General features: G+C 37.5%; 2 protein-coding genes across 2 annotated transcripts; one reads left to right on the top strand and one right to left on the bottom strand.

The window, feature by feature from the left end:
* Positions 1–3,530: 3,530 nt before the first annotated feature.
* LOC128159385 (uncharacterized) lies at positions 3,531–7,394 on the bottom strand. The gene is made up of 3 exons (XM_052822451.1): positions 7,342–7,394; positions 4,081–5,401; positions 3,531–3,761 (listed from the first exon to the last, which is right to left on the bottom strand). The coding sequence occupies exons 2-3, from the start codon at positions 5,391–5,393 to the stop codon at positions 3,629–3,631; spliced, it is 1,446 nt and encodes a 481-aa protein (XP_052678411.1). The 5' UTR covers positions 5,394–5,401; positions 7,342–7,394; the 3' UTR covers positions 3,531–3,628.
* A 960-nt stretch (positions 7,395–8,354) lies between these two features.
* LOC128160287 (E3 ubiquitin-protein ligase HECTD3-like) lies at positions 8,355–11,501 on the top strand. Its single transcript, XM_052823577.1, has one exon. The coding sequence runs from the start codon at positions 8,501–8,503 to the stop codon at positions 11,024–11,026; it is 2,526 nt and encodes an 841-aa protein (XP_052679537.1). The 5' UTR covers positions 8,355–8,500; the 3' UTR covers positions 11,027–11,501.
* The last annotated feature ends 1,450 nt before the right edge of the window (positions 11,502–12,951 follow it).

Below are 12,951 nucleotides of genomic sequence, written 5' to 3'. Positions count from 1 at the left end.
ATACTACTATCGCTCCTTCGCCGTCGCAACTTCGCACTCTCGCCTTCGCATCTTCGCACTTTCGCCTTCGCCTTTTTGATAGCATTCAGAAAGTCTCGGTCGATTACATAAAATTTGATGCAGGCACCGTACTCGCCAAGGTTTTCCGATTAATCCATGATATCATTGGTACGCATGCGCTAGGCCATTGTGCTTACTATGAATGTTTATAACTATTTTAATGTGTATATGTGACATGTATATATATGTGTTTACCAGTGCTGGCTATGCCTAATCATTATATACATGTACTCAATAAAAAATGTAATGTCCGCCATAATGCATACATATGCACTTCCAGACTCCTGTCACTTACCAGCTGTCTGTTTACCGTGGATCAAACACAGTAACATTTTAATTTCATTATGCGACACTGCTTGCTGATGTATGGATCTAAAGGGGGAGAGGGGGTCCCCCCCCCCGGAGAATTCAATATAAATAACTTCACACATGCAGTAAAGGGGGAGAGGGTCCGGATTTCATTCCCCCGGAAAATTTAATTTTATTAATTATATATAATAAAATCTCCAAAATATGTCTCGGAACATAATTATCCACCCCCCCCCCCCCCCTAGAAAAAGTTATGGATCTGCGCAGGCTGTTGAAAATAAATTCTAAAAAGTTAATCGTCTGCCTTAGATGTCCTTTTATACAGCTAAAATTGTCTTTAAACGATAGAGAGCTCCACAAATATAAAAAGGCGAAGGCGAAAGTGCGAAGATGCGAAGGCGAGAGTGCGAAGTTGCGATGGCGAAGGTACGATAGTAGTATCGCTTCTTCGCCTTCGCAACTTCGCACTTTCGCCGTCGCATCTTCGCACTTTCGCTCCTTCGCCGTCGCACCTTCGCACTGTCGCCGTCGCAACTTCGCACTCTCGCACCTCGACCTAAAGGCGAAAGTGCGAAGGTCGAAGTGGCCCCATCGGAACACCATAATTTAGGAAAGTTTTGAAAAGTTCTGCACTTTCGTAATGGTTTACATATAACCCTTTAACACGGTAGTTTTGTAACAGAATTTCCGATTGTTGGAAACAAAAAAACAAAAAAAAAGGCTTTTGTTTGGTCTCATGTGGGTATGAGGGTAGCTAGCATTCCAGAAAAATAGCATAACCCACGTGTTTATTCGGTGTAGTAAACACCGGATGCTGAAGGAGAGTATTTAATCAAAAAAATTCGATAGGGTTTTTTTCATATAGGAACAAAATTACGGTACACTGTACGAAATTCTTTAAATAAGCAATTATATAAGCATTTATTTGAGATTTTTAGAGTATTTATATTATAAATCGGGAAATTGTCTTTAAATAGACATTAAAAGTTTTTTAAAAAATTCATTTGTCCCAGAGAAAGGGGGGGTTCCGACCCCCGAAACCCCCCCCCCCCCCCTCTGGATCCGCCAATGGTCCATATTTTATTCCTGTCAGTATCTTGTCAGTTTCAGCCGTTGTAGATTTCGACCAAACGGGGCGTGAAGATTTCAGTTTGGCTGTTTCTATAGAGCTATGAATTAACTATATGTTTCCGTAAGAAATAAAGGAAATAATACTTTGTAGATGTAAATATTAATGTATAAAACGAATATCCACGTGCAGATATAATCATGTTTGTTTAGCAATCATTATTGAGTGTCTGAATCGGTTTTCTAATTAAGGTTCTATGATAAGCCCCATTTCAAGCTAAAGAAAGAAATTAATTATGAGATGGGTGTTATAAGTAAGTAAATAATTTATTATACATAGGCGTCGGAACCGGGGGGGGCTAAGGGGGGGGGGGGGGCTTAGCCTCCCCCCCACTTTTTTTGCAAAGTTATACCTAACATAGCATGATAGAGGGTTCAGCCCCCCCCCCCCCCCCCCCCCCCCACACACACTTTTTCTCGTAGGAAAGATTATTGTTCCTAAATTTACCTTGAAAGATTGAGAAGTTGGATTCAGAAACATAATTTGGGTAAGTAAGTTTTTTTTCTTTTGGAAGTATAGGTATACTGCCCCCCCCCCCCCCAACGGATTAGGATTTCCATGATTTTGGGAATTACTTTTTTCTCAATATTTCCGAGGATTAGTCTAGCCCCCCCCCCCCCCCACTTTCAATTTGCTTCCGACGCCAGTGTTATAGTGACATGTGTATATAGCATAATTATAAAATTCCATTTGTTTACAAATATAACATCAATACACCCGGCCCAACGGAGCTATAAGTCACTTTCAAACTGTTAAAATGTGAATAAATTTTACATGTTTTGGGAGCAAGATGGCTTTGTCAAGTGTTTCTGTTTTAAATTGTATAATTCATTAATAAAATAAGCGATTTGGCGGGGGTAGTTACATATTAGGTCAACGAACAGAGTACTATCATTTGTATTATTTTGACTTACAGTTAAATCATATCCGATTTTATAAAATAAATGACTTCTCTGGTTATTAAAGAATGGACAACGTAATAAAAAGTGCTTTTCAGTTTCGATTTCGTTAAGATCACATAAGTTACATATTCTGTCCTCCACCGGTTCTCCTCTGTGGCGACCTGTTTCGATCCTCAGGGGGGAGTACATCACATCTAAACATAGCCAATTTTAATCTGATGGGTTTTGGGAGATCTAGCGTAACGTATTTTAATTTCGACTATATAGCTGGATTTAACTGTTTAAAAAAGATAAATGTACTAAGTTTTGGTATACTTTGGATATCGTTGTGCCATTCGGGGGGGGGGGGGGCACTTTTCGGCGCAGCAAAGATTTTTCTTAAATTTACATACAAAAGATGAAATATCAGTGAGTTTACACCCCCCCCCCCCCCCCCCACACACACACACACTTTTAGGGACCATGTGAAAAATAAGAAAATGAACAGTGGCATTGATTGAAGCTGTACAGTGTACGTAAATTCACGCTATCCCCACCCCCACAAACACACTCACGGATTATAATTTTCAAGATTTTGTAAAACTTTTTTTTTTGCTCGTCAAGATTTTTTGGATGAGGTCGCCCCCCCCCCCCCTCCAATTTTAAAATCGATGCTACGTGCCTGAATCCTAGAGATAAGAAAAAAGTTTTCTATACTTGGTAGTTGAGGACCTAAATTAATATTTTTTCGGTACCAGCATATTGTCAATGCATATTGACAAAGCAAGGTTTAGAGAACGTTTATTTAGTTTTAATGAGATGTGATAGCTGCTTCGTCAGCCTTCTTTGATGATTCATGCGGGTTGGTTTGAACATATTTTATTGCATTAACTTGATATATACAAATGGTTCGAACACAAGTTCTAGCAACTTACGAGGTTCTTCCCATGCGGGTTATGAAGGCAGCGATCATTGCAGAAAAAAATTTAGGTGGTTAATATGTATATTTTTTCTGCAATATCGCTACCTTCATATCCCGCATGAATCACCAAAGATAGCTTTTTATTGTTTAAATATACATGAGGTCTATTTCGGGTATTCTATTTGTAAATACCGGTACTTGTTATTATAACATGTTGATACATTTGACGTTGGTTTTTATATATTTTATTATTGAATTGATACACTTTCTGCAATGTGTTGTTTTAAAATTAATGTCTAATTTTACAACAACTCAAAATACAAAGCCCTATTCACTTTCTTTTGGCGTTTCTTTTGTGCCTTCTTCTAAATCTGGTAAGACTGTCTTGTTTAGCGTGATCTCTTTCCTGGTAGAACCACATTCAACAGTGCCCTCCATCTTAAAGAAATCTATCATCAATCTACAAAAAAAAAGAATCATCGACAATGATTATGAGCACAAAAATATTTTTTAAAATAAGTTACATGTACTAGTTCTTAGTTGCTTAAGCAAAATTTATTAAATCAGTTTCAACTCATTTTATTATTTTAACAACATGCTTAATTAAGCACAAATGCTAATTATTTCATTTCTATGTTTAACAAATATAATTGAATGTATAGTAACTATGTACTAAAATAAATCTTAGTGAAAATTCATGACATCAACGTTTTTTAGCACTATAGTTCATTTAAAAAAATGGGATGCAAAGTAGTAAAGAAAATATTTTTATTACTCACTGTTTATTTCCAAAAGAAAAAGAAAATTCTTTGCATTTCAAAAAGTTTTCATATGCTGCTTTATATTTCTTGAAATTTTGTTGAATTATCTCATCTTCCTCTTTTGTAAACTCATTCCAGTTTTCTGGAGTTATACCATCATCTTTGGACCTCCAAGAAAATATTGGAAGGTTTGCTTTAGGTAGATCTATACATCTAGGGTGTTCTGAAACTTCAGTTGTTGTATCTTTTCTCACTTTGGTCGGGTTTGAATGCTGAGTATCCACAAAAGATGAACGCAAAAGCAAATCAAAAACTTCTTCCTTCCTGACTTGGCTCATATTGATGCCATACTTCTGCAATATCATTCTTGGCTGCCTGTCTAACAAGTTGTGTGAAAATTTACAAAATGGATAGTATCTGCAGGTCTCAGCTACTTGCAGGCATACATGTAGATATGGACATGCTTCAGCATTTCTACATCCTACAATTTTATTGTAAAATCTGCATATACCAGGGACAGTTACTCCTCGTCTGTTTGACATGGCCCTCAGCAGGGAATTCACTTGAGCAGGTTGCAAATACTGCATTAAGTGTGCTGTCAATACTCTCTGGTTATGAGGAGAATCATAACCATGGCCAAATTTACAATTCCAGATTTCACATGCACTTAAAGCATAAAATTTGCAGACATGGAGATCATTACAGTTTCCCTCACATTGACCACTAGTATAAGGTAGACAAATGCCCACATTTTCTACTAGCAGAACATCCTCAGATTTTGTTGGGTTTTGTGATTCCTGTACATTAAATATACGATCAAAGCTTTTTAAAAACTTAATAAAATTCTCTTTGTCCTCAAACCCAAGAGAAATAGGTGGAATGTTCACATTCCTTTTCAAATCGTCCACATTCATTCTAGAGCTATTATCTGCTAGTTCATGAACAATCATAGCTGCCTTATGCAAATCATCTGGTGATGCATTTTTCTGTAATTCCTTCTCAATTTCTGTAGAAAAAACAGCACCTGACAGTGATTGTGTTCCACTTAAGTCACTGGCTAACTTGTGGCTGGTCTCTTGGGTATTCGCCTCTTCCAAATAATTCCTTGGATCTAAATTTCCAACATTAGATGCCATACTAGAACCATCACCTCTCACAAAACTGGAATATTGTTTCAGTTTTTTCAAGCGTGCTTTTTCTTTTTCTTTTTTACGTCTTTTCGGATTTAGTCTTTTCTGTGCTATTTTCGGCACCTTGTTTTCTTCATATCTGAAATTGGTGGTGAATCCAATGTCAGACCTATAGGTGGGATAAGATCTGTTTGACTGCATTGTTATGTCTGTCAACAAAAAATAAATATTATTTAACTATATATGTCCTGGTAGTACTGTAATTATTAAGGTATACTAAAGTAACAACAAATGGTGGAGCAGAGACCAACATCAAACAGAGACTATCCAAAGCAAGAGCAGCATTTAACAGCCTACAAACCATTTGGAGTCAGTAAACCAACAAAACTAATACTATACAGTCAAATGATGCACTCTACAATGTACCTATCCTTTTGACTTTTGTATGGATCGAAGTGTTGGTGAATGACACACAGTTTTATTTACAGTGGGCTTTTAATATGATCTGGCTGCATGTTGCTGTTTGTCAGTCTGTATTTCTCCTGTGTTTGAGTTGTTGTGTTGAATTTTTCTCTGTCATTGCAGAGTCTTGATGAATTCAACATTAAATCTATGTATCTATGTAAATTCAGCAGAATTTATAGCGGTTTCGTCAACTGATAAATTGGTGTTATCTTATTGTTTAAAATGAATGACGCTTTCGCCAACTAATAAATTGGTGTTACTGTATAAAATGAATGAATCTGTTAATAACCAGATCTGAATCTTTGAATTTATCAATTTTTGAATTAATTAATAATTAGAATAAAAAGAAATGACAAGGAATGCCAACTATCTGCTTATAGCAATTAAGCTGATTAAGGACTGCATGTTGTTGCTAATTTTAATCAGCTAATTATTGTTATTTCTTTCACACTTATTTATTTACATTTTCCTATGTCTTTGCTTGTACTACGTATCGATTTGTACAATATAACTCATAAAGCCAAATTGAGGCACCAGTGGGGTTTGCTTATTTATATTTAATTTATATTTAAATATTTAATAGTAAGATAGTTTAAAATTATATAAATATAAGTAATAAGGAATCATTCTTTGAATATTATGAGATGATAATTTCGGTCGGGGCTTGATCAAATCTATCATAAAGCCCTTTGGGCTTTATTGGATTTGATCACGCCCCGACCAAAATTATCACCTCATAATACTCAGAGAATGATTCCTTATTCCTTATATATATCACATGTTGGAATGTCCACTATGTGGCAGTTTGAAACATCAATCAGATCGAAAATGTACTTATACACATGTAACAGGATGCGAGAAATAAAGATCAATGCACCAGATCGGGGTTCGAACCTGATCCCCCTGAATCCCTATAGAGTCAGGTGCTCTACCAACTGAGCTATATCTGGCGCCCGTATTTAAACTCATCTGACCTTCACATTCCTCCCCCTTAAATGGTCTTTGCCCTCAAAGATCACCTCAGGCTCTTTCCCTGGCAGGAGTTAACCTGCCAGTTCCAGGGGTTGGCATGGCACCAAAGGTAACAGGATGGGAGAAAAAGTGACAGTCAGACCGGTTCGAATACTGGTGCCAGATAACTCAGCTGGTATAGAGCACCTGACTAGAGATTCAGGGAGCCCGGGCTTGAATCCTGGTCTGGTCCGTTATTTTTTCTTTCATAGGCTATATTCTGTATGGTTTGAATTAAAGTAACAACCCAAAATCTGACAAGTCGACATAACTATCTGACAAGTGGTGGCAGACTTATGCCACCATAGCTTATAACTCAACGGATGACACTTAAATTTTAGATGCCTATTAAAAATGCCTTACTGTAGCATGACATGCTATGATGAATGTTTATCATTTAGATTCAAAGAATTTGCTTATTTATTTTTAACACACTCACGTTTGGATGTCTACAAACGTAACGTTTTCTATCATGGCCTACAGGCCTTAGCCTATATAAAACAGTACAGTCTAAGGCCAAACGCTATAATATAAGTTATAATAGTAACATTCAAAATCTTGTCCCCACTGATCGGTTGCGTGTTACTCCTTGTTTAGATACAATCCTAGAACCTTACAATAGCATTTTAGATCAAGAAACAAAATTGTCAATATACACACAGATAATACTGACCTCAGACTACAAGACCGTCAACCATCAGGTTCCTACAGTGTTGAGCCCACTGCTAAATCGTCCCCTGTATAAGGGCCCTGAACATAACGTTACATGTACATAATTATTGCATATTATGTAATAACATTCGTACTTCATGATGCACCTGTTAACTGTTATATTTATCATCGATCAAAGTGGACATGCTGTAAAGTAATTAATCTTTGAGAATTTAAAGGAACATGGTCACGATTTCGGTCAAAAATTATTTTCCCGATTTTAATGTTTACAATGCTACAGTAAGGCATTTTTAATAGGCAACTAAAATTTAAGTGTCATTCTTTGAGTTATAAGCTATGGTGGCATAGGTCTGCCACCACTTGTCAGATAGTTATGTCGACTTGTCAGATCTTGATGTCGACTTGTCAGATAATTATGTGGACTTGTCAGTTCTTAAAGTCGACTTGTCACTTACCCACGTGTTTAAAAATTTAACACTATAACCTTTCCACGCCCAATTTGTGCCATCAAGTTGAAATAATATTTTCTGACAAATCGACATAAGGATCTGACAAGTCGACTTAATTATTTGACAAGTCGACATAATTATTTGACAAGACGACATAACATCTGACAAGTCAACATCATGAATGATAAATTTCTTTAAACTAGTGGCCTCTCTGATATCTTGGTAAAATGGGTACGCAAACCCGGGCCGGGGCAAAATTACTGAAAAGCAGGGGCAGATCGAGATTTTTTGATTCGGTATATTTGTATTCGCTGTAAATATTGCTGCACCACAACAATGTTTATTTTGGAATATAAAAATAATGATTTCTTTAATGGAAATCTTAATGATTAAGTCTCACTTTCATAAAGAAATAAGTAGTGGAAAAGTGAGCTTGAAATCAAAAGTAAGCTCATTTTAGTATATATGACCCCGGACCAGGTGAGCTAATAAACTAAAAAAAAAAATGTACTTTCGTTTTGAACATAAATATTAATCGGGTTCGGTATACAAACTTTAGATTTCCCCTAGCTTAGATACTAAGTCTAAGAAAGGAGGATATGATGTGAAGAGTTATTAGAGTGATAAGTGAATTTTCTGTGTATTGAAATAGTATTTTTTTTTACTAAAACTTGCAATCTGTCTTGAATTTGGCAGTATTTACTGTTTAGAATGTCACAAACGAAGAATTTAGCAGAATCACACAACGGTCTCGGCCCGCCCCGACGGCGCCTGGCGAGGATTCGATGTCTGCTGGAGTGTGTGAAGTGTCTCTACGAGAAGACAGCACTGCCTGAGTCGTTCTGCTATGTTGCTTCAGAGGTGGAGTACAGAAGTCAGTGTAAGACGACGATCAGACTCTTCTCCGAACCTAAGAAAACCAAGAAACTGACGGGGTTACAGCCCAAGGAACTTCAGCTGACCTCGGAGTCCCGCCTAGTAGCCACGGGAGAGGAGTTCTGTGACAGTCAGGGGAAGTGGCTCAAACTTAGAAAGTACAAAATAACTGCTTCAGATGAATATCAGAACTTTGATAAAGATGTTTGGACTCTGCAGTACAGCAATAGATCGGCCTCAGATGATTCTCCAGCCATCGTTCCTGTAGAAAAAGACCCTAAAAGAATCGTTATTAACAGCTGGGAAGATGTAATAGAGCAAAAGTTTTCAGTACAGCTTGTACCGGGTCGACACAAGATAATCCAACCTGAGAATGACTGTGTGGCACTATTGAGGGAAATCCCCCCAAACTGGACGCTGGACCATGATGAATCTCTGGTACACCTTATGTCTCAACACCTACCCCCAGAAAACAACCACCTTGGCAGCATCAAAAACTTTGTGGAGTCTGTTAATGTCTCTACTTTTGGTGATGACATGTCTGGACCCTCCTGTCTTACTGATGGTTTGCTAGACACATACTGGGAGAGTGACGGGAGTCAAGGCAACCACTGGATCCGGCTCAAAATGAAGAAGGGAACGGTCGTACTAAAACTACAACTTACAATTGATGGTAGTGATGATAATTATGTGCCCTCAAAGATTGTGGTGCAAGGAGGCGAGCAAGACAATCAGAAGATACTCAATACCATAGAAATAGACAGGGAGGTGTCAGAGGTGGAGGACATAACAATCCTAGAGAACATGTCAGAACATTTCCCAGTCATCACCATCAATATCAAGGAATGCAAAGGTGGAGGAATTGATACTCGAGTGAGAGGGCTGAAAATCCAGTCATCTGAAGGTCGATATCTGGGATTTGATCGGGATTTCTTCAAGGGGGAGAACTTAACAAGGTATCCCAAATTGGATTCTTACTCCCCCGACCAGCTGTACCGGCGCTCTCAGATACTGCAGAGATTTGTGGTGATACTAGACAGCGTGCTTCAGTTTATTGCCCCGGCCTGGGAGTACTCAGTGGGATCCTACAGCTCACTGGAGCAAGTACGGCAGCTGCTGCCTCTGTCCAAGAAAAGACTGATCCTAATTGAGATGTTCCTCAAAGAATCCTGTCTAGAGAGGCCATCAGAGATGCCCAAGCTTTTCATCAATCGTCGCGCAGCCATGGAACATAGATGTGACCCAAGTCTGGACCCCGAGTACAAACACAGCATATTTTATCAGATTTATGAAGGTCTTAAGCCAAAGGATCGAAACTCAGAACTCTTAAACTACAGGTGGTCCTCCAGGTATGATCAGTGGTGGGAGTGTAAGTTTATGTTTGAGGGGGTCATAGACCAGGGTGGAGGCTTCAGGGACAGTCTGTCTGACATTGCAGAGGAGCTGTGTCCAACCTCAGGTGACTCACCTATCCCCCTGCCATTTTTCATCCGTTCACCTAATCAGCTGTGTGATGATATTAATGTGAACAGAGACACCTATATTCCTAACCCAGCATGTAAAGAGTTCCTCAAGTATGAGTGGATCGGTCAGCTGATGGGGGCGTGTATGCGTGGAAAAGAAAACCTGATTCTATCACTGCCTTCCTTTGTGTGGAAGAAGTTGTTGGCAGAAAAGACAACCTGGTCCAGGGACTATGCATCAGTGGATGCAGCAGAGGTTCACCTAATTGACAATTTGTTACAAATGAAGGAGGAGGATTTTAAAGCCCTGGGAAGAACTTGGAGCATGACACAGGCAGATGGAACCCTTGTCACCCTCAAAATGGATGAGGACGGGAATCCCTTGGAGCTGAAGTTCGAGGACTGTGAGGATTATTGTGTGGCCGTGAAAGAGATCAGGCTGAACGAGTTCAACTCTCAGATCAAGGCCATAAGAAAGGGTTTACTGAAGGTGGTGCCACAGGCTGTTCTTGATCTGTTGACATGGCAGGAAGTGGAGCATCGCGTCAGTGGTGACCCAGAGATCACCATTGATGCCCTCAAGAGATCCATTCATTACGATGACCTGGATGAAAATGATACTCGAGTCAAATACATGTGGTCTGCACTCGCTAATTTTACCAATGAGGATCGGAGTCGATTTTTACGCTTCATTACTGGACGCCGTAGGCTACCAGCGCCTGTGTACATAGCTTCGGGCAAATGTGATGCCATTGATTGCCTGCCTGAGTCCTCCACCTGTGCCAACATGCTGTATCTGCCAGACTTCACTAGCGCCCAGGTTTGTGAGGAGAAGCTGCACTATGCTGCCTATAACTGTGTTGACATGGATACAGATGTCAATTACATGGACGACTAATCCAGCAGCAGTACAACCATCCAGTGACATGTGAAAAAATTTAACACCTTTTGAGAATTTACGGGAATCTAATCATGTTGAAAACATTTATATTTATGTTTTAGTAGAAGGATTGTATTTATACAGGGTGTGCCAGAATAGCTAGTACCATCTAAAATATGTATACATGAAACAATATTTGGCCAAAAATTCTAAATTGTGGCTCAAATGAATAGTAAAATTGTTTTATTTTGCCCCACAAAGAAGTTTGAGGTAAAAAAGCATGCTTTTAACTACAATGTCACAAAATTTTAATCATATATTTTCTTTCTTTTATTGAGTTTTCTGAGGAATCTGACAACAGAACATTTTATGTTTTAAAACTGTATTATTAATTAAAGACTCCAGTTATGATTGTGAACTAATTATGAAAATTATGAATTATGAAAAAAGGTAACCAACTCAACAAGCAATAGATTCTTGGAATATTGAGAAGGTAGCTGTTGTGAGTCATCAACTTAATTAACATTATCCTTGATAAGAAAGGACATCATTTGGAGCACTCTTTTTAAATTTGTTGTGTTATTATATTAAACAATGCTCAATTTGCCAGAAACTAATGAATATTTGTAAAATTTGTTGAGTAAAATTAATGCCTTATACAATTATGAAAGTGCATTGATGTTTTTGTTAAATAAAGGTATCATTTATTTTGGCACACCCTGCATATTTTGTGTATGCATGTATAAATTAAATAAAAAATATTAAATGAAATTTTTTTTAAATGTAGAAACATGTGAAAATAAAATTCTATCTATGGGGTATCAGGCCTATTCTTTTTCACCATTCTACAAGAGTTTAAATTGTGATGCGCTACAGCAACGGCATAAAATCATGCAGAGGCGTTTTTTTGTTATTTATTCAAAATTCTTTTATTTAATTTATTGATAAATATTTTCTCCAGTTTAGACTAAATTTAAGGATTTCTTTGAAATATCTATTCTTTATATCTAATTTACATAGATTGATCCATATTACTTTATAAATACATATTGTCACCTGAGAATTAGAGTGTTGTACATGTATCTGATTATGTGAAATTTTGGGAAATAATGTTGATTTAAAGAATTGATAAAAATAAATAATGTTCTTTCCTTCAAGTTCTATGGCCAATCATTACTCATTTCACCACTAAGAAACAGTTTGATTGGTCAAGTGGGAGACACTCTTTTATTAAAGAATTTGTATTAAATGGAGAAAGAACAAAATATTACAGTGTCACATGTAATATTTTCTTTATTAATGAAACATTTTAATATATGGTGTCATGGATATAATAGATAGATCTCATTTAGCCAATTCTAACAATATGTGCATATACCGTAATCCATTTAGAACATATAATTTTCAGGTGACAATATAGTTTTATAAGTAACTTTGTTGTACTGTAAATTTCATTTAGAATTTACTGGGTGAGTGTAACGTAACTACAATATTTACATTGGGTGCGCGTTCATAGTTCTGCCGTTGGTAGACAAAAGTTGCTGTTGGTAAAATTAACTACCATTAACTAACAATGGTACCAATAATTTTTTTGCCAATGGTATATTTTTCTGCAGATGATCGATCTAGAGTGTGGGAAGTATCGGTAAGTGACATCACAACTCATTATAGTGTAACGGGATGGGAGAAATAATGACGGACCAGACTGGGTTTCGAACCCGGGCCCCCTGAATCTCTAGTCAAGTGGTCTAGCTACCAACTGAGCTATCTGGCGCCGGTATTCGAACCTGTCTGACCGTCACAATAGACATGGAGATGAAAATTAAAACATTAGATACCGATTTTGGGAAAGCAATTTTTTAATTATCACAATTGGTGTGCAATGTATAATGAAAGTTGGTACCACTGGTAAACTATGAACGCACCCCATATGACAATGTAAA

This window comes from Crassostrea angulata, chromosome 8 (genome assembly GCF_025612915.1).
Source record: "Crassostrea angulata isolate pt1a10 chromosome 8, ASM2561291v2, whole genome shotgun sequence".
NCBI lineage: Eukaryota > Metazoa > Mollusca > Bivalvia > Ostreida > Ostreidae > Magallana > Magallana angulata.
This window is presented reverse-complemented; position numbering and strand designations above follow the sequence as displayed.